The sequence below is a fragment of the Pan paniscus genome, chromosome 1 (assembly GCF_029289425.2).
Source record: "Pan paniscus chromosome 1, NHGRI_mPanPan1-v2.0_pri, whole genome shotgun sequence".
In the NCBI taxonomy this organism is placed as follows: domain Eukaryota; kingdom Metazoa; phylum Chordata; class Mammalia; order Primates; family Hominidae; genus Pan; species Pan paniscus.
In genome coordinates, this window is record NC_073249.2 from 185,649,077 (window position 1) to 185,672,112 (window position 23,036).

At 37.9% G+C, this 23,036-nt stretch overlaps 1 protein-coding gene across 17 annotated transcripts in view; it reads left to right on the forward strand.

Moving 5' to 3' along the window:
* The window catches only part of SCMH1 (Scm polycomb group protein homolog 1), a 217,030-nt gene that overhangs the window by 77,378 nt on the left and 116,616 nt on the right, over nt 1-23,036 (forward strand). For 8 of the 17 annotated variants that reach the window (XM_063608326.1, XM_055094628.2, XM_063608314.1 and 5 more), the window contains 4 exons: nt 2,599-2,667; nt 3,133-3,156; nt 12,343-12,413; nt 20,907-21,141. In XM_063608326.1, the coding sequence (XP_063464396.1) occupies nt 20,943-21,141 (199 nt within the window). In that variant the 5' untranslated portion in view covers nt 2,599-2,667; nt 3,133-3,156; nt 12,343-12,413; nt 20,907-20,942. Of the gene's footprint in view, nt 1-2,597; nt 2,668-3,132; nt 3,157-4,097; nt 4,307-11,285; nt 11,429-12,342; nt 12,414-20,906; nt 21,146-23,036 lie in introns of those variants that run through there. The other 9 variants (XM_034962531.3, XM_063608312.1, XM_063608315.1 and 6 more) reach the window with 7 other exon arrangements.

The window sequence follows — 23,036 nt, forward strand, 5'->3', positions numbered from 1 at the left end:
GAGAAAGTAGTAGAGTCAGTAGATGAATCTAAATTTTCAACCAAGGAAAATATATTCTCCTTATATGAGTAATGTATCCTCTTTATGGAAAATTTGAAAATATATGATTATAAAGTAGAAAGTGGGTGCAGTGTCAGGGAACCCAGTACTACCACCCAAAGATAACCAGTTGTTTATATTTGCTGTGTTTACTTATATGTTTTTTTCTACTGATAATTTCCGCAGTTGTTTAAGTTTCCAGGGCTGCTGTAACAAATATCATGGACTAGGTGGCTTAAACAACAGAAATTTATTTCCTCACAATTCTGAAGGCTAGAAGTCTAAGATCAAGGCATTGATTGGCAAGGTTGATTTCTTTCTTCTGAGGCCTCACTCCTTAGCTTCTGAGGCTTCTCCCTCTGTTCATTACATGATATTTTCTCTGTACCTGTGTCCAAACTTTCTCTTCTTATGATAACACCAGTCATGCTGAATTAGCGACCACCTTAGTGACCTCATTTTAACTTAATTATCTCTTTGCAGACCCTTTCTCCAAATATTGTGGGATCCTAGGGGTGTTGCTTTTCTGGCCGGAAACCTGTGGCCAGTGGTGCCTTTGCCTGAGTTTTGCTTGGGCCCACTGGGCTCGTTCCACTCACTTGGCCTGGCAGGCTGCTCATGCTATCAGCCTGGATCTCACGCCTCCAAGAGAGACTGGAATTAGGCATGGAGTGGTGAGGAGTGTGTATGAACGAGCTTGGGACCCATCTACTGCGCAGTCAGACACACCAGCTCCTGCCGCAAGGTGGGCAGCTCCAGGTGCCAGCATGGATGCCAGCTCTCTGTGAGGCTGCAGCTGGACCAGGCACACCACAAGCAGCTTCCCTCGCTGGCACCAAAGAATGCAGTAGTGCCCAAAAGCTTGGAGGAACCACAGGGCCGGAAAGAGGGAGTCACAGCCCTGACTCCGGAAGCTCCCAGGTCTGGGCTCCCCAAAGGGCTGCAGCTCTTCCCTCCTTCTCTTTGCCCAAACTGCAGCAAGCAGGGGGCATATTTCAGCCCTTTTGGTGTTACAGCAACTCTTTTAGCCACGCCGTTCAGCAGATCCCGAGTTCTTGTCCTGCAACCAGGAAGAATGAGGTACGCAGACAAGTGGAGGGTGAGCAAGATGAAGAGGCGCTGTATTGAGCAATAGAACAGCTCAGAGAAGACTCACAGTGCCAGGGCGTCCCAGTGAGTGTTCAGCCCCTAGCAGGAAGGATAGCTCCTCTCTGCAGGTAGGTTTTCCCAACAAGTGTTCACTCACTTCTCAGCAGAGAGGGTGGCTCCTCTGTAGCTGGTCATCCCATCTTCTGCAGTTCTCTGCAGAGGCAGAGAGGAGGCCCTAGAGTGGGTGGCTCCTCTCTGCAAGCAGGTTGTCACGTCATCTCTGCAGCTCTCAGCAAAGAGGAGGCCCTAGAATGGGTGGCTTCTTTCTGCAGGCAGATTGTTCAGTCATATCTTCGTCCTCTGCTCTGCTCTGGGGCTGATCCTGGGGCTTTTATGGACCTCAGAGGGGAGGAAGTGTGTGCCCATTGGTCTATGGGTGGCCATAGGCAGGCCTGGAAAAGGCACCACAAGTCCCCACTCCAGTCTGCAGGACTGGCAGTTCAGCCCCCAGCCTTCAGGCCCTCCCTGGCCTGTAGGTGGGCCTCACCAGGGATCCGCCCTTTTCTGCTTAGGAACCTATCTGCCTCCTGCTGCCATTCATAGCATCCAGACTCCATCCTGACTTTGCTCCAAGATCAGAACAGGTGCCAACAGCAGGGAGAAGCCAGGCAGGGGGAGCAGGCATTTCTGATCCTGGGAGGGAAGAGGGGTCCTGGCTGGACCCCCAAGAGTGCAGGGGTACCTGGGTCTGCAGCCACATTTGGGTGGCTGCAGCTGTGCCCGTCATGGCAGGGCTCCTGCCTGTTCCATGGAGCCAGGAGGTCTGGGTTTGCAGCCTCGGTTTGGGTGGCTGCAGCTGCACCCAGGATGGCGGGACTCCTGCCTGCTCCCAGGCTCCCACCGGCTCCATGGAGCATGCATTCCCAGCTGTGCCTCCCTGCTGCAGCTGGCATGATGACAGCAGCTGCTCCAGATGGCCCACCGCTGCCATCACAAATACAGTTACATTCTGCGGTACTGCGGAGTGGGGACCTTAGCATGAAGTTTTGGAGGATACAGTTGAGCCCATAACTGGGGTGCTGTTTGTTTTTAGTGTTTTAAATAATTATGATCATTCCATGAATATAATTTTTATCCCCATATTTTACCTAATAACATAACCATTTTCCCATTTGTTCTTTAGCCTTTTAAAAATTTAACAGCTTCAAAATACTTTGTCAAGTGTTTGTATTATCAAATCTTAATCAGTCTTCTATTTTGAACATTTAGGTGTTCCTTTTTTTGTTATTGTAAACAATGCCAAGGCTTTTTACATAAATCCTTTTTCTTGTATTTTGGAGTATTTTTCCTTAGCATAGAATCTCAGAAGTGGATTACTTTATTAAAAACTGTTAATACATACTGCCAAATTGGAAAAGTATTTAATCTTATACTTTCTTTCCACATGACTATTTTTCTCTCCCTCTGCAGTGATAGACTGGAGTGATGTTAGAAAACACAAATATGGTCACCTATCAGAGTCTGCATCCCAATATCAAGGTAAGGGGGAAAAAACTCCGTTTGGCGTGGAAAAATTTTACTTGGCATCTTCTCCCATAAAACCTTCGTTGTTAGAGGTCTGAGTTTACAAATAACTCACTTGTTATATCAGAAGCAAATATTGCAGTTTACAGAGGTATTGGTCATAAGCAATATACTTTGTTTTAGCTGGAAATAGGAAACCTAGATTCTGAGTATAGGTAATCCCAAATTAGCTTCATAGTTTTAGGCACAGTTGCTTAGCCTCCCTGGGTTTTCTATAGTTTGTATAAGTTTAGGCTTGGGAATAGGCAAAATTGGGTGGTGTGCTTCCACAATGACTACTAAGAATCTCAGTGTCTTTTAGGATGAGATAACTGAACTAGACAAATACTCGATTTCCTATTTTACCCCAGAATTTCACCTTCCATCATGTTGGTATGTTTGTCTTAATGACTTATGCTCCAACATTTTTTTCTTTACTAGAAGCTGCTGACATCCTGGAGCTAGGTAAGCTATTTTTCTTGTGTTTCTGTTAAATAAGGGGAATTGGTAAACCAGGGATTAGATTATAACCAGTTTTAACCAACGAGGAAAAGAATTCCACGTGTCTCTGTCTCAGAAACCAGTGAATCCTGTGCTCTTGTCTGCCTAATTATCCCATGTACTTCATCTCAGCTGTCACATCAAGTCCTGCTTATCAGTAGGCCACAGACCAAGCTAACAAGAAGGGAGGGAAGGTGGTTAATTACATGTGGTATAGGGGAGAACAGGAACTGAACCAAACTGGAAGTACCATCTTAATTTACTGAATCCAGAACTAAAACAAACCCCTGCCATCCATAAATCAGTGTTTGGTGGGATTTTTCCCCCAAAAAAATTACTTGTAAGATAAATTGAACTGAAACTAAACCTAAACATTTTCTAACTTTATTCACAAATAAAAACTGAAATATTAAAATATTATCAAGTAAGAAGTCAGACCAATAATTGCATTTGGTTTTCCTCCCTGGTTAGTGTATTTCAGGACTAAGATTTGAGTAATAAAACTAGTTCTAATACTTCTCAATCAGAGTTCCTGCATAAACATCAGTCTTAACATTTTAGAATCCTTTAAAATCCTTTTATATGTTACATAGATTTTGATATCCAGATACCTGTATCAATTTTTGTTCAAGTATTTTGATATATTTTGTTACAACTTGATATTTATTTAGCTCTATTATTATCATTGTCTATTTGCCTCCTCTTGCCTTTCTTTCCTACAACATATTACTTTCCATTGCCCAATGACACAGAAGATAACATGAAGTAGTAGAACACTAGACTAGGAGTCAGAACTCCTAGGCCTTTTGAGAGCCAGTTCTGCCACTTAGTAACTTTGTGACTCTGATCCTTAGTTTTCTTATTTGTAAAATGGGGATAATAATCCCATTCTGCCTACTTCACAGGGTTGTAAAGAAGATTACATGAGCTAATGGATGTGAAAACATCTTAAAAACTCTCAAATACTTTTCAACTTTGGAGGATTATTATGATTTTCATTCTGTTCAGCGGCTATACTCAGACTTTACTCTAAAAGTCAAATCTTCTGACATTCTTTGAAGTGAAGCATTCTATGAATGTGAGCTGAAGAAATGAATGAAATGAAATAATGCAGGTAAAGGTGCCTGGCACTTGATAAATGATAGTTATTTTTTATTATTCTTTAAAACTTTCCTCAAGCTTTTTAAGGTACTGATGTGTGGTAGAAAAAACATGGACATAGGAGTCAGACAATTTGAACCAAGGTTCAAATTCCTATTCCCACTTACCAGTTTTGTGACTTCAGGCAAATTACTTAATCTTTCTAAGCCTATTTCCTCATCTTTAAAATGGGAGTAAAACCTACTTTGCAGGTTATAATGAACACAGGAGATAATGGACGTAGTCTGGCATGGTACAGGCAAATGGAAGACAGTGATAGCTGCAGTTGTTTTTGGTTTTGTCGCTAATATGAATGATAATAACAATTGTAGCTCAGTGACAGCTTAAGGCATATTGTAAACTGTTGATGGGGAGTTGTGAAATGTGGGTACTCAATTTAACATAGAGTATATCAGTTACTAAAAGATGTTAAAATTTGAAAGTGTATTTTTCCTAGAGCATTGGTTGCATAGGCATATCCTCTGATGTAAGTTAATCCTGCATATTTCATTTTTACCATCTAGCATAAGGAGCAGCTCCAAATAGCAAACTGAAATAAAATTCAGTAGATCTGTGGAATCTCAAAGTTGGAAAAGACCATAAAATAATCTACCCTTGCCCAGCATTTAAAACTCAACATTTTGAATTTTTTGTAAAATGTCTTATCTTGAACTCCTCAAGTTTTTGAGGACTTAGAACCTCCTCACGTAATTCATTTCATATTTAGACATATTTATTGGTCAAAAATTTGCTCTTTTTGTAATTTCTGTTAGTCATCCCTCTGACTTTCTGGCCATATGAAACAGGGTTAGCCTATTTTTCACTTACTGGCCCTGATTTTTAGAAAGAAGCTCTAGGGACTGCCTTCTCATTGCCACTCTGCCGCTTTCATAGTTGAATCTCACACCTAGATTATTAAAACAGCTTCCTAACTAGTCTTTTTTGCCTCCAGCCCTATCACCCTCCTGCCCATTCTTTACACTACAGCCAGAATGACTTCACCCCAAACGCTTGAAGACTTCCTCTTCTCAGTGATACAGTATATTTGGCTCGCTAATGACTGAACACTGCCTTTATCTGTAACCTTTTTCTAAACTACTTTTTCTGTAAACTCCACCCAGCAGCCATACCAAAAGATCTGCATTTAGAACTGCTTTTTCTCATGTCTGGGCCTTTATAATGCCTTTCTTTCTGTCTGAAACAAACAAAAAGAGTTTCCTTTTTCTTTGACTCCTGCTTATCCTTTTACACTTTAGCTTAGAAGCCTAGAGCTTTCTTCCTTTGGTAAGTTTCCACAAGCACTCTGGGTGCTCCTGTAGCACCCTCTGTCTCTCCAGTGTAGCACTTATCACATTATCTTAGTGGTGACTGTTTAGTCTCTGTCCCTCACTAGATTCTCTGTCTGTCACTAGACTGAAGCTCTGTGAGGTTAAGGATGATATTTTGATTACAGTTATATGTCCAGCACTCAGCACAGTGCTTTGACACACACTATAAATATTTGTTGGATGGATGGGGAATGGCTCTGAGACTTCACTTTTTTACTCATGCTAATTGTTCATGTTCCTTCACCTGGTCCTCAGGTGACGTGGTTTTGGGTCTGTTTACCATCACTAGGTAATCATTTTAACTCAGATTTGCTCTCTCTCAAAGTATAGTTTTCAGAACTATATCCCAGGTATTATTTTATTAGTCCAAGAAAGAATAGGAATATTACTTGTGTGCTTCTTTTCATTCACTCAGAAACTCATATTGAGCCTCTATTAAATTTCAGGCACTGTGTTAAACAGTAAAGATTTTAAAAATGAATATAAGCCCCCATCCATAAAGAGCTTACATAAATAATTATGGTGATATGATGTGAACAGGATGTTATAGGAGATAGGGAGATGGTAAAATTTGTCCAGCCCTTTTCTGCAAAGCCTTCTGACAGAAAATGTAAAATTTTTGCTGAGCTTTAGTCACTGAGTGTGAGTAACATGGGCAAAGATATGGGACCAAGAAAGCCATGAGTTTTAGGAAACACTAAGGTCCTTTGTAGCTTGAATATTATGATTCTACATCTGTGAAGCCTCCCAAATCCAGACCTTTCTCATATCAGGATATCTGCCTGGACCTTCGAAAACACCTCTGATTTCTCTTCCTTATCTAAGGCTCTCTTTCTGTTGCCTGAAAGTCTGTGTCTTTTCAGAGGGACCCTGTGGTATAGTGAAAAGAACACTTTCTCTAGATGCTTTATTTCTATTAAGTAAAAATTCTTCTAGTGACTTTTCCTTAATCTACAAAGAACTCCTAGAATCTATGAGAAAACAAAAGAATATCTCAGCAGAAAAATGGCTAAATAAAATACAGACTGGCTGATAAGCCTAAAGAGATCTTTGACTTTATTAGTAATCAAAGAATTGCAAATAAAATTATAATAGTATTTTATTTTTTCACTGATAAGATTTGTGAAAATTATGGAAATTGTTAAAACACAGTTTTAGCAAATATGTGGTAAACACACCTGTGTACTTTTGGTAGGAATAGAAATTGAGTCTGGGCAATATAGTGAGACCTTGTCTCTACTAAAAAGAAAAAAATTAGCCAAGCATAGTGGTGCACACCTGTAGTCCCGGCTACTCTGGAGACTGAGCGGGGAGGGTTGCTTGAGTCCAGATCGGGGTTACAGTGAGATATGATTGTGCCACCACACTCCATCCTGGGTATCTGAGTGAGGCTTTGTCTCAAAAAAAAAAAAAAAACAAAAAAAAAACTTGGCTTATACTTGTAATCCCAGCACTTTGGGAGTCCGAGGCAGGAAGATGACAAGCCTAGGAGTTTGCAACTAGCCTGGGCACCATAGGGAAACCCTGCCTCTAAGAAGAAAAATCAGTATGTTCTTTCTAGAGGATATTTCAGCAATATATATGTTGTATCAAAATCTAAACTATGCATGCTCTTTGTCCACTAATCCCACCCTTAGGACAAATCCCAAATCTGTGGCTCATGCCTGTAATCCCAGCACTTTGGGAGGCCGAGGCAGTTAGATCGCTTGAGCTCAGGAGTTCGAGAACAGCCTGGGCAATTTGGCATAGCCCTGTCTCTACAAAAAATACAAAAATTAGCTAGGCATGGTGGCACACACCTGTAGTCCCAGCTACTAGGGAGGCTGAGATGAGAGGATCGCTTGAGCCCAGGAGGTCAAGGCTGCAATTAGCTGTGTTCACACCACTGTACTCCAGCCTGACTCTGACTCAAAGCAAGATCCTGTCTCAAAAAAAATAAAATAAAAACACTTAAATTACCATCAGTGGCGTTTAACAAATATATTGTTATTTAAATTTTGGTACATGGAACACTATTTATACGGTAATAGTGGAGTGGAATTTCTGATCTAAAGATGTTGATTATGCTTAATTGTTTTTAAGAATTTGGGTTCACATTTAGGTTGAACAAAGTAGAGTTCTTGTAAAGGAATGTGGCCAGAACAGTAGCCAGCCTGTCAAATTAGGAGCAGTTGAGGGATTTGGGACATAGAGATTAGATATATCTAGGACCAGTAGAGGTTAGAAGGCAGATGTTGGCTGACTATAAAGAGCGGTCTGTCCATTTGTACTGTTGAGTAATAGCTAAATAGCTAAATAATGAGTGTCCCATGACTGGAAGTATTTCAGCAGAGGCTGGAAGGACCATTCAAATCTCAGCTTTTTTTTTTTTTTTTTTTTTTTTTTTTTTTGAGACGGAGTCTTACTCTGTCACCTAGGCTAGAGTGCAGTGGTGCGATCTTAGCTCATTGCAACCTCCACCACCTGGGTTCAAGCAGTTCTCCTGCCTTAGCCTCCCAAGTAGCTGGGATTATAGGTGCCTGCCACCACGCCCAGCTAATTTTTGTATTTCTTTTAGTAGAGACGAGGTTTCATCATGTTGGCCAGGCTGGTCTTGAACTTCTGACCTCAGGTGATCTGCCCGCCTCGGCCTCCCAAAGTGCTGGGATTACAGGAGTGAACCACTGCGCCCGGCCCAAATGTCAACTTTCATATCACCTTATCAAGATGTCTTTTTTGACTGCCCTGGCTAAAATAGCACACCTTCTTTACCTCTTACTTTTATTTTTTTAAATTTCAAAATAGCCAGGAATTGTATAATTAATCTGGTGTCTCTGTTACCCTCTGGACCAGCTGACATATTTGTTTGTTTGTTTGTTTGTTTTTGCTCCATGTGGAGCAAAATATTGTTTGTTTGTTTGTTTGTTTTTGCTCCATGTGGAGCAAAACATTGTTTGTTTGTTTGTTGTAAGCTCCATGTGGGCAAAATTTGGCTGTATTGTATTTTGCTATATATCACCAGTGCCTAGAACCAGGCTTAACATATACTAGGTATTTAGTAAATATTTGCTGAATGAATGAATATTAGCGAAGGTGATTCATGCATTTAACTAGGTGACCTCTTATGCCCATATTTTATGGGCCAAGGTACTTTAATGCCATTTTTAAGTCCCTTCAGGGCAGGTACCTTTTTTTCTTTTTTAATAATAAATGTAACTATCACGTGGTATGCATCAGAGTTTATAAAAACACTTTTATAAGCATTATTTACTAAATGAGATGGCTTTTTCTCATCTGTAAAGTCTTAGCTTAGACATTTCCTCTGAAGAGTATCTGTCCATGACTTTACTAAGATAGCTCCCAGTCTCTATCACATCACCTCATTTTATTCCCTTCAAGTTCACTTACTGCCTTGTTTATTTATTGTTTATGTGTTAGTTGTGTCTCATCATATACCAGCATGTAAATGAGGGCAGGGACCCCTGTCATATTGCCTGGCACATAGAGGATAGTTAATAAGTATCTGTTGAATGAATAATTGAAAACATTCAAATTATACTGTTTGAATATTTTGAATTATAATGTTGGAATAATTGAAAACACTCACATTATATATGTTTAAATTATAAAACATTATACCTATGTTAGTTAATAATATTAATCTTCGCAATAATCTCTGAGCCCAAGGATGAATGAGATTTTCATGTTCTGCAATCTCAAGATAACCTGTACTACCTCGTGAACTTTAATTTATCATTATCATAACAGATTATTTGTGTTATGTTTATTAATGTCTCTGTTTATCTCTAGACTGAAAGCTCCATGAATTGAGAAATCATGTCTTACCTTGTTCCCCTAACATTTAACACAGTTCTTTGTACTTGGAGAAGTTTAAATATTTATTGAATGAAGAATCTATATACAATCTTGTAAGACAGATATTGTCTTCATCTTTCACATGAGTAAACTTAGGCTTGGAAGGATTAAGTAATTTACCCAAGATAGTTAGCTGTAGAAACAAGACTTTTACCAACATCTTCAGACTCCCAATATTACATTATTTAAACTACACCAGTAGTAGTTCTTAGTCACAGATGTTAATCCAAATTACCTAGGGAGCCTTGGAAAATACATATTCTCAGGCCACACTTGGAGCCTACTGAATGAGAACTTCTGAAGGTGAGGCCCAGAACTTTGTTTAAAGAAATGAGACTATAAGTATCACTTGAGAGTCAATGGTTTATACCAGAGGTCTGGCAAACTACTATTGGGAGGTCAAATCCAGCCCTCTGCCTGTTTGTGTAAATAAAGTTTGAGTGGAACAGCCATGCTAATTTAGGCACACATATTGTCTGTGGCTGCTTTCACACTGGAGTGGTGGAGCTGAGTAGCTATGACATAGACTGTATGGCCTAGAAAGCATAAAATTTTTATTATATTGTCCTTAACAGAAGGCTTGCTAACTCTGGATCTATACCTTGGTGCCTGTCCTATTTCTTTTGTGGTTACTTTAGTGCTTGGAGATATGGCAGAACATTATGTCTGGCTTCATCATGGGCATTACAATAGGTGTCCAAACATTCTTACTAAGTCATAAAAATTATCTTATTTTGCAATTCACCTGATAATAAGGAACTAAGCCTTAGGTAGCTCAAGAAGTCAAATAAAAGGAAAATACCATCTAGGTATGGTTCAAGCCAGTCAGCCATCACAGTGGGTGAACTACTTTAAACAGAGGTTCCTTTTCATCCAGTTAGTGATAGAGTGTTTCCTAAGTGGTAAAAGGGCTGAGGTTTCTAGCCTGTGTACATTACAGAATAGGGATTGATTACCATGGTTGATATGTATAATGGAGAACTGTAATTAATACCCTAATTGTTGTGGTACCCCTGATGCTGCCATTATTCTTAAGACCAAAGTCTCTTTGGTGCTTTTAGTCAGAACTTAAGCTAATATAAGCAATTACCCAGGACTGACCAAAACTCTTGATCTGTGCTTCCTAATACAGTAACTATTAGCTATGTGTGGGGATTTAAATTTAAGTTAATTAAAATTTAAAAAATTTAGTTTCTTACGTACCCACATTTCAAGTATCCAATAGTTATGTGGCTAGTGGCTACCTTATTGGCTAGCACAGATACAGAACATTTTAGTCAGCACAGAAAGTTTTATTGGACAGTGCTGCTCTAGGTGCCAGAGTTGAAGATTCTCAATCCAGGGAAATCCAAAACTTACTATTTGATTTAATCTTTCATTTGTAAGGATGGAATAATAAATTGTAATGTTTTATTTTTCTAACAGCAAACAATGATGAAATGTATTCAGTCCTTGCTTTAGGGCCCTGTCAACTAGAAGCAAACTCTTCATTAAATTCTGATAACGCCTTTAAACCTTGACTTCAGAAAATAGTCATCTCATTTGCCCTATGGACTAACTGTCTAGTCATGTTGATTAATCATCAGCCAGTTCATGAAATAGTTCAGAACTGACTGTGATTTCTGGCCAAATCTATTTGGCTTAGTTAAGGGTAGTGGGAAAGGAACCAGTTATAAAACAGAAGCTATAAAATAAATAGAGTGTAAAGTCTTGGCATCATCTTTGGAGTGATTTAGATTTCATCATTCAGTGACTCATTTTTATTCCCAGCATCTAGTGCTTTTTGCATGGCCCAAAGGGGCTCTGTGCTGCTCCACTACAGAGGAAACTTCAAGAAATGCTGGTTTGCTACAGTGTTTTAGCTTGTGAGATTCTCTGGGACCTTCCCTGCTCCATCATGGGGTCACCTCTAGGTGGGTATTAGGGGGAGACTGGTAATTGGTTTAACCTTTAAATAAAGAATTTGATAATCTTTAGTGATCCAATGAGATCTGTATCAAATGTTCCTGCCTTAAGATGTTTTCCCTTCCCCCAGCACAGTGTCACCTTGAAGATTGTTTATCTAGGACAGTGTTCTTCAAACTTTTAGAGGCTGTAAGGCCAGTTCAAGAGGCTAAAAGATTCTACAGACTCCCCAGCTTGTTCTTATTTACTATCATCAGACATGCTTCCCAGGTCCTACTTTGCTCTAAATTAACAGATCTTTGTCACTTTGCACCCCAGAGCAACACAGCGGTGGCTAGGATGGGGGTGCAGCGGGGGTAGGTGAGAGAGAGCCAGTTTTTAGAGTGAGGATTCAACTATAATCTCACTCATCTGGCTTCCCCTCCCCTCAAATCATCTCGCCCCTTGTCTCTAGACAGCCTTTTCTTCATTCTTCCTGAGCTGAGATGCTGGAATCCAACCATATTGGGTGTTAAAAGCTGCCACTTGACAGCAGTGAGGGACCTTTCCAAGAGTCAGATTGTTCAAAAGGAATCTCCCCACCCACTTTCTGCCTCTTCTATTCTGTTTTCCATGAGCTTCCTGGTCACTTCTTTGAAGTACTAGTATATCTTGCTTTGGCATTTTGGATCACTTTAGGAATGAACATAAAGAACACCCTAAGCCATCTTTAGACCATTATTTTAAAATGTGAATCTAAAACATCCGCTCAGGTCACTTAGATTCTTCCCCTTAATACTCCTTTGAGCTCAAACAGGAAAAAATATATATTTTTTATGCTCAAAACCAGTCTACAAATAGCTTACTGTTTAGTGTAGATTATACCCTGAAAACATTTTTTTTAGGAAGTTGACTGTGATATAGATTTCTATTTCCTTTACAGGTCATTTTACCTGGGACAAATACCTAAAAGAAACATGTTCAGTCCCAGCGCCTGTCCATTGCTTCAAGCAGGTAATTGATTTTCAACATCTTTAGTAGGTGGAAGATAAGTCATTTTTTAACGGTTTTTAGACAATCAAAACAGGAGGTGGAAGCCCTTGGGCTTCTTACCTGAGGGCCCCAGAATAAACTTCTATGGGAAGAACACAGCTCAAGAAGTAAAATTTGGTCACTGTGAGTTTTGGCAGCAGACATTCTTTCCACCTTCATCCCAAGTAACACCCTTGCCTCCTTCTTTACCTCCTTGAGGATATTCTGTGTTACTGAAAACAACTGCTAATTTTTACTAGAGCTCTTAATTCGGACAGGAAAGAGAGTTATAGTCCATAGACATTGTTGAAAATGGAGCAGTATTTCTTTCTCTGTACTCAGCACTCCTGTCACAATCTTATCTTTCTACAAGAATGTTGACACTGAGTCCCACTGTGAAGCATCTCAGGAGCTCATCAGAGGTCATCCAGAGTTTCCCAGAAGGATTAAGTAACCCAGACAATGCACAGATGGTATTGACTGTGTCAGTGTTTGATATGGCTGATAAGCAAAGAAGTGTTTGGTGCTAAACAAAGTTAAACATCAGGAAGTTACCTACAATCCTTTCCTTTAGTACTCAAGGGTTATTTCCTCAAACTGTCAACATTTCAGGTTGAGTTTGAATTTTGTCTGTTTTCTTTTTTTTTTTTTTTTTTTTTTTTGAGATGGTGTCTCGCTCTGTCGCCCAGACTGGAAGTGCAGTGGCGCAATCTCGGCTTAATGCAAGCTCCGCCTCCTGGGTACATACCATTCTCCTGCCTCAGCCTCCCGAGTAGCTGGGACTACAGGCACCTGCCACCATGCCCGGCTAATTTTTTTGTATTTTTAATAGAGACGGGGTTTCACTGTGTTAGCCAGGATGGTCTTGATCTCCTGACCTCATGATCTGCCCACCTCGGCCTCCCAAAGTGCTGGGATTACAAGCATGAGCCACCGTGCCCGGCCATAGAATTTTGTCTGTTTTCTAAGTAGAAATACAAGTTCAGGACTTCTGCTCATTTGAAATAAAAGGGACTGAATTTATACTTCCACCTGAAACAATTTATTTAAAAAGACAACATATGTTAATAATGGTTTGTTTTGTTTTGTTTTGTTTTGAGACAGAGTCTCGCTCTGTCACCCAGGCTGGAGTGCGGTGTCTTGATCTTGGCTCACTGCAACTTCTGCCTCCCGGCTTCAGGTGATTCTCCTGCCTCAGCCTCCCGAGTAGCTGGGACTACAGGTGCACACCAACATGCCTGGCTAATTTTTGTACTTTTAGTAGAGACAGGGTCTCATTATGTTGGCCAGGCTGGTCTCCAGCTCCTGATTTCAGGTGATCCACCCACCTTGGCCTCCCAAAGTGGTGGGATTACAGGTGTGAGCCACCGGGCCTAGCCAACAATGGTTTTTAAGTCACTAAAAATCAAGCAGCCAAACAGTGATCTCTGAGAGAGAGAAAACAAATGAGTTGAGCTACCTCTATGATTTTCTAGCTTACTGTCTTAACAGTTTCCAGACCATGGCCCAGGGAAAGGGAACTCATGTTGAGCCCAGCAGACTCCCTAATTGGAGGAAATGGAAGAAAAAAAAAATGTGAGTCCAGAGAAACCAAGGTGGCTAGAATTTTTAGGACAGAGTGTCAGGAGGAGAAAGCTGCACACAAAGAAAACCACAGTGATCTTCAGAGGGTCCAGGAAAAGACTACCATTTTATAAATGCATATGAGAAAACTACCTAAGGCCAAAGGAAAAAACTATCTGAAAGGATTCAAAGGAATAGAACCTGGCACTCACACAGGGCTGAGAATAGTTCCTGATCTCACCAGCTAGACTAGAACATCTCATAATTGATTGGGCACTGGGTATGATACTCAGGAAGGTGTTGCTCATATTGGAAAATAATTAACCTTAGCCTGAGTATTGCTTCAGTCCAGCCTGACAAATCATAAAGGTAAAACTCAAGAAGATCAAACTACTTCACAAATAACTTAACTGCATCGAGGAACAAAGCCCAAGAAGATTTATAGGAATGCAAGAATATCCAGTACCCATCAGGTAAAATTCACCAGATCTAACTTTCAATCAGACTACCAGGCATGCAAAGAGGCAGGAAAATGCAACCAATAATCTAGAGAATAATTGATTGAAACTGACTCAGACTCTATACAGATCATAGAATAGCAGACAAACACATTAAAATAATTATTTTAATATATTTGTTATATTCAGATATTAAGCAGAGACATGGAAGATATTAAAAAGACTCACTGGGCTACTATGTGGGAAATGAAAAATACACTAGATTGGATTAATGCCAGAAGAAATTAGTAAACTTGAAAACATAGCAATAGAAACTATTCAAAATGAAACACAAAGAGAAAAAGGAATTTAGAACCTGTGAACTATGGGTTAACTTCAAGTGACCAAATAGACGTGTAATTGGAGTCCCCAGAGGAGAGAAGTGATGGGGGATAGAAAAAATATTTGAAGAAATAATGGCTAAAATTTTTCCAAAATTAAAAATAACAGCCGGGCACGGTGTCTCAGGCCTGTAATCCCAGCACTTTAGGAGGCTGAGGTGGGCGGATCGTGAGGTCAGGAGATTAAGACCATCCTGGCTAACACGGTGAAACCCCATCTCTGCTAAAAATACAAAAAAATTAGCCGGGCATGGTGAAGGGCACCTGTAGTCCCAGCTACTGGGGAGGCTGAGGCAGGAGAATTTTATGAACCTGGGAGGCGGAGCTTGCAGTGAGCTGAGATCATGCCACTGCACTGCAGCCTGGGCGACAGAGCGAGACTGTGTCTCAAAATAAATAAGTAAATAAATAAATAAAACTATAGGTCCACAGAGTCAAGAAATTCAAGGAATCCCAAAGATAATAGAAGAAAACTACTCTGAGGCATATCATAATCAAATTGCACAAAACCATTGATAGAGAAAACAGCAGCCAGAGAAAAAAGACACTTTATATATAGGATAACTAATGTAAGAATTATATTTCTTGTCAGAAACAATATAAGCAAGCACAAAATTGAACAACACCTTGAAAGTACTAAAAGAAAAATTAAAAACCTGTCAACCTGGACTACTGCAGCCAGCAAAAATGTCTTTCAAACACAAAGGTGAAATAAAGATATTTTCAGATTTACAAAAGCTGAAGGAATTCATTACTCACAGACTCACACCTCAAGAAATGTTAAAGGAGGTTCATCAAGCAGAAAGAAAATTATATCAAATGAAATAACAGATCTATACAAAGAAATGAAGGTCACTGGAAATTGTCATTATAAGGATAGATATATAAGATGTTTTCTTATTTAAATCTGTGTAAAAGATAATTGTGTAGACAATAATAATAACCGTATATTGTGAGGATGATAACATATAAGTAAAAGGTATGATAAGAGTAGCACAAAGGCAGGAAGGGAGGAATCTTAAGTATACTATTACAAGGTTCTCATGCATGAAGTAGTACTATCTTACTTGATAAGATAGACTGTGGTAAGTTAAAGATGTTTGTACTATAAACTCTAATGCAACCACTAGAATAATGGGAAAAAATAGCAAAACGTTTTATTTAAACCCAGCTATATCAATAATCAAATGTAAATGGTTTAAATGTTAAAAAGTGGAAATTGGCACATTGGATAAAAAGCAAAACCCAATTATATACTGCCTTCAAAAACTTACACTTTTTTCTGTTTCTTTACTATTGAGCTTGCTATGATTGGAAAAATTATGCTTTAAATAGGTTAAAAGTAAATGTATGAAGATGATGTACCATGCTGACATTAGCTATAATAAAGCTGAAATGGCTATATTAATATCAAAGTACACTTCAAATAATATTAACAGGGTTAAGGAAGTTAATTTTATAATGATAAAGAAATCAGACAAATCCTGACATGAAGCAAAAACCAATAGAACTATTAGGAGAAATAGATAAATCCAAAATTATCTATAGTCAGACTTTTAGTACTCCTCTCTGTGTAATAAAAGAACAAGTAGAGAAAAAAAATCAGCAAATATATAGTGGATTTGAACAACACTATGAACTAACTTGACCTAACTGACATATATAGAATACTGTCCAACATATGTAGATACACATTCTTTCCAAGTACCTGCATTTCACAAAATTAAATGTCCATTACTAAATAAAAACTCTCACCAAACTAGAAATAGAAGGGAACTTTCTAAATCCTAAACTCTAAAGGGCATTTATTAATAGTCTACAAAGAATATCATACTTAATGGTGAAAGACTAAATGCTTTCCCCTTAAGATCAGGAACAAGACAAGGATATCTGCTCTTGCCACTTTTATTCAGTATTGTATTACCAATGCAAATGGGCCAGAAAAAGAAATAAAAGGGATCTGGGTCGAAAGATTTAGAACAAACACCAAGGAAAATGTATACAGGGCAAATAAGTACATGAATAGAGATGCTCAATACCATTATTTCATTAGGGAAATACAAAATAAAAGTGATTAGTGAGCTATCACTATACATTTATTTAAATGGCTCTGATTTTCAAAAGACTGACCATATTAAATAGTGGCAAAGATGTAGAACAAATGGAACTTTCATATGCTGCTGGTGAAAATGCAGAATGGTTCAACTACTTTGGGTGGGGTGGGGGAGGAACTAACAAATACGCAAAATTTATATAAAGAAAACCTTAGAAGATGCCTGACCAAAATTTTGATTCATTAAAAAAATAGAGTGGACTTTGTCAAAATTAAGAACTTCTGCTCTTCAAAAGATACTGGTAAGAGAACAAAAATACAGGTCACAGACTATGAGAGAATAGTTTTGCATTGCTTAACGATAGGGATATGCTCTGAGAAATGAATTGTTAAGCAATTTCATCGTCGTGTGAACATAGAATATACTTGCACAAACCTGGATGCTATAGCCTACTACACACCTAGACCATAGCCTATTCTTCCTAGGCTACAAAACTGTCCAGCATATTACTATACTGAATACTGTAGGTAGTTGTAACACAATGGTATTCGTCTATGTAAACATATCTAAACATGGAAAAGGTACAGTAAAAAAAAATATGGTATAAAAGGTATATTAAAACTTGTACACCCGTATCAGGCACTTACCTTGGATGGAGCTTGGAGGACTGGAAATTGCTCTGGGTGAGTCAGTGAGTAAGTGGTGAACTGCGTACCACTGTCAACGTTATAAATGCTGTACACCCAGGCTACACTAAATTTACTTAAAAATTTTTCATTCTTCAATTAAGAGTTAACCTTAGCTTACTGTAAATTTTTCACTTTATAAACTTAATTTTTTAACTTTTTTGACTCTTGTAATAATACTTAGCTTAAAACACATTGTACAGCTGTAGAAAAATAATCTTTAATTTTTTTTTTTTACCTTTTAAACTCTTTTTGTTAAAAAACTTAAGACATTACCCTAGGCCTACACAGACTCAGGATCATCAGTATCACTGTCTTCCATTTCTACTTCTGAGCCTACTGGAAGGTCTTCAGGGGCAGTTACATGCATGGATGGAGCTGTAATCTCCTATGGTAACAATGCCTTCTTCTGGAATACCTCCTGAAGGAGCTGCCTGAGACTATTTTTTAGTTAACTTTTATTTTCGTATAAAGAATACACTCTAAAATAATGATTTAAAATATATAGTAAACACATAAACCAGTAACATAGTCAATTGTTATCAAGTATTATGTACTGTACATAATTGTATGTGCTATACTTTTATACAGCTATCAGCACAGTAGGTTTTTTTACACCAGCATCACCACAAATGTGAGTAATGTGTTGCTCTAGGACCTTAAGATAGCTGCATTATAACTAGGATACAGGAATTTTTTAGCTCCATTGTAGTCTTATGGGACCACAATCTATACATAGTCTGTTTTTGACCAGACGTCATTATGCAGAACATGACTATATTTGCAAATCACATAACTGACAGCATTATTTTCCAAATTGATCTGTAGATTCAACACAATCTCTGTCAAAATCCTAGCTGCCTTTTTTGCAGAAATTGACAAATTCATTCTAAAATTCTTACAAGAGACCCAGAATAGCCATAGCAATCTTGAAATAGAGAACAAAGCTGAAGGATTCACATTTCCTGATTTCAAAACTTACTACAAAGCTACAGTACTTAAGACATAATGGTTCTGGCAGGAAAATAGACATATAGATCCATGAATTAAAATTGAGAGTACAGAAATTGACCCACCAATTTATGATCGATCGATTTTTGACAAGGGTACCAAGACAGTTCAGTGGGTTTTTCAACAACTGGTGCAGGAACAGCTGGTTATCCACATAAAAAAAAGTGAAGTTGGATTCTACCTCTATGCCATATACAAAAATTAACTTCAAGTGGATCATGGACCTAAATGTAAGAGTTAAAACTGCAAAACTCTTTAAAGAAAACATAGAAGGAAATCTTCATGACCTTGGATTAGATAATATAACACCAAAAACATAAACAACAAAAGAAAAAATAGATAAACTTCATCAAAATTAAAAGATTTTTGTTTCCACACCATCAAGAAAGTGAAAAGAACAACCCACACAATGGGAGAAAATATTTGAGAATTACATATCTGGTAAAGGACTTGTATCCAGAATATAGAAAGAACTCTTAAAACTCGGAAATTAAAAGACAACATGATTTTAAAATGGACAAAGAATTTGAATAGATATTTCTCCAAATATATACAAATGACCAGTTAGGCACATTAAAGATACTCAGTAGTCATTAGAGAAATGCTAATCAAAACTGCAATGATATACATCACATTGACTAGATGACTCTAACATCAAAATACAAACAATGGCAAGTGTTGGTGAGAATGTGTAGAAATTGGAACCCTTGTACATTGGTGGTAAAATTATGAAATCCTATAGCTACTTGAGAAGACAGTTCAGAGGTTACCCAAAGTGTTAAACAGAGTTACCACATGACCCAGCAGTTTCACTCATAAGTATATACGTAAGAGAATAGAAAACATGTCCACAGAAAAATATACCATAAATGTTCATCACATCATTATTCATAATAGCCAAAAAGAGGAAACAACCCAAATGTCCATCAGCTGATGAATGAGTAAGCAAAATGTATATCCATACAATGGAATATTGTTCATCAATGAAAAGGAATGAAGTACTGATACACTCATTGACATGGGTGAACCTTGAATCCATTTTGCTAAATGAAAGAAACTATTCACATATTGGCCACACATTATATAATTCCATCTATATGAAATGTCCAGAATAGGTAAATCCATGGAAACAGAAAGTAGATTAATGGTTTCTAGGGACTGGGCTGAGAGGGTAATGGGGAATGACTCCACTGGGGCAGGGGGTTCATTTTGAGGGGATTATGGAAATGTTATAAAATTAGATAGGGATGGTGTTTACACAACTCTGAGAATATTCTAAAAATCATTGAATTGTATACCTTAAAAGGGTTAATTCTCTGTTTTGTGATTTAAACATATACCTACCATGTGATCCAGCCATTTCACTCCTAGATATTTGTGCAAGAAAAAAGAAAGTGTATTTCCCTACACAAAAATTTGTACTTAAATGTTTCTAGCAGCTTTATTTGTAATCGCCAAGAGCTGGAACAAACCAAATCTCTGTCAGCATGGTTATACCACTCAACAATAAAAGGAAATGAATTATTAATATGGATGAATTATCAGAGTAGTTATGCTGAGTGAAAGAAGCTAGACAAAAAAGAAAGTACATCTTCTATGATTCCATCTAAGACTAGAAAACGCAAAGCAATCTACAGTGATAGAAAGTAGATCATTGGTTGCCTGGGTACAGAGGTCCTGGAGGGGCCAGAAGAAGAGATTACAAAAGAGCATGTGAGAGCTTGAGGATAATGGCCATGTTCATTATTTTTATCGTGGTGATACTTTCACAGGTTTATATGGTGTATATAGTAATATGAGTATATACATATGTCAAGACTTACTAAAGTGTATAGTTTATTGTATGTCTATTGTATGACTTGATTAGTAAGTTGTCAAAATAAGAAAAAATTAACCCTCAATAGTCTGTGTGGTAGATATACACGCCAATATACTGAAATATTCCACAAAGAGACACTAAGAATATGGTAGTTTAATAGGACGTAGTAGTCCTAAAAAGACTAAAAAGGGATTAAAAGTCCCTACCTGGAAAGGTAGGGAGTTAGAGAATTATAGAATGAGAAAACATTTAATTAACTGGCCTATATAAGACATTCTTGTCCTTTTTTTAACTGGTATGGGTCTATTCGATGCTTCGTTGGAAAGTAATTTTTTTCCCCTTCCTCTTATCTTTCATTGTTTCTTTTGCATGAAACCGTTCTTAATTATTAGGGAATAATTCAGTTGGTTGTCCCTGGCCCAGCTATAACCAATCTGAATCCAAAACATGAATTTTGGGGTTTTACTCTTAATCTGTCTATACCTCATGCCTTGTTTTTCCCAGTCCTACACACCTCCAAGCAACGAGTTCAAGATCAGTATGAAATTGGAAGCACAGGACCCCAGGAACACCACATCCACCTGTATTGCCACAGTAGTTGGACTGACAGGTGCCCGCCTTCGCCTGCGCCTTGATGGGAGCGACAACAAAAATGACTTCTGGCGGCTGGTTGACTCAGCTGAAATCCAGCCTATTGGGAACTGTGAAAAGAATGGGGGTATGCTACAGCCACCTCTTGGTGAGTAAGTAAACCCAAACTCTTTCTAGCCAATTATTAATAGTTAGCGTCCAAAAACTGAACATCCTATTATGGGAAAGCCTAGGGTACCCAGCTTATCCCTTATTTTTCATATAGTCTCCTAAAAAGGCCCACCCAAAATGAAACAAGCTGCACAATTTGGACATCTCCATCTCTACATTAGCTTATGATATCCAGGCTTCTTCCAAATTCTTTCTAACAAGAAATCACACCCTTTGTTCTTCTTGGCCAGTGCCCATTTACCTGAGAGAGAGAATGGAAGGAGGTCTTGCCGTTTAGCCTATCTCAAAAAGCATAAAGCTTTCACCAAATCCTATCATAATGACAAGAAATGAGAGAAAATCTGCCAGTAGAAAGCATGACTGTTATAAGGATCTCTTATCTCCTTTCTCACTAATTCTCACCTGGTCCTTGGAGTTTTCTCGCTTCGAATCCATTATTACATAAAAATCATTTTTTAAAATTTAAGCTAATAACCCCACTAGGTTTTTCTTTCCAGATCAGATTCCCCTCCAGCTTTTGCCTCAATAAATCTGAGGGATTCAGCCCTTCTTATCAGTTACTGTCAATCACTATTACAGTGAGTCTCAATGGGGGACCGAGAGAGTTAGATTATGGACTTTGACTATACTTCCTCTCAGGAAGCTGTGCTAAATTGAGAATTAGAGAGCATGTATCATGGGCTCCCTAGGTACTTATTTAACGTTTTCCCCCATTAAAAAAAATTTTGTAATGTAAAATTTCAAACATATAAAAAGGTAGAGAAAAATAGCATAGTGAATGCTCATGTAACCTTCATTGTTGAAGTCAATATAATTTTATCTATACTTGTATACACTTTCTGTCCCCACCTCCAATTGTTAAACATGGCATGATTTTATCATGAAAGTATTTAGTATGTCTCTGTCATGGGCAAGGATGTCTTAAACATAACCATACAATTATCACATACAAATAAGCCAATGATAATATCTTAATATCAACAAATATTTTAATGTGTTTAAATTTTCTGGATTGTCTGTCTCTGTCTGTCTCTCTCTCTCTCTCTTTTAATCAGTTTTTTGAATCAATCTAACTAGAATCCTCACATTGCAGTTAGTTGATATGTCCTTTAAGCTTCTTTAAATCTACAAGTTCATATCTGCTCTCATTTTTTCTTGCAGTTTATTTGTTTAAAAACCTAAGTCATTTGTCTTTTAAATTTCCTAAAATTATATTTTGTTGATTGTATTCTTGTGGTATCATTCAACATGTTTCTGTGTCCTCTAGTTCCTAAAATTGGTAGCTAAATCTAGAGACTTGATCAGATTCTGATTCAATTTTTTCATAAGAATATTTCATAGCTGGTGATATTTATTTCTATCAAGAAGCATGTACAGTCTGGTTGTCTCTTGTTTTATAATGTAATATAATGTAGCAGCCGTTGCTACTCATAGTCTAGATCAGGGTTGACATTTTCTTGACAGATCTGATAGTGAATATTTTAGGCTTTACAGATCATACATTCTCTGTTATAATTACTTAGCTTTGTCTTTCTGCTAAGGCAGCTGTTGACAATACATAAACAAACAGGGTTGTGTTCTAATAAAACTTTATTTACAAAAACAGGTTGTCAGCCTGCCAACTGTAGTTCGCTGCCCCTGATTTAAATCTATAATTCATATGGTTACAAAATGGAAAAATTTAATCCTGCCATTCTGTCTACATAAATTAATGGAATACATCTGTTAACATAAACTTTCATCAACTATTTAGTTATTTTGAGATATAGTTCACACAGGAAAAACAGTTTAAATGCATGCTTTATTTCTTTATTTACCAATTTTCAATGAATTGGTTTATTAGCATCCTCCAAAAATAAGGAGGATTTTGTT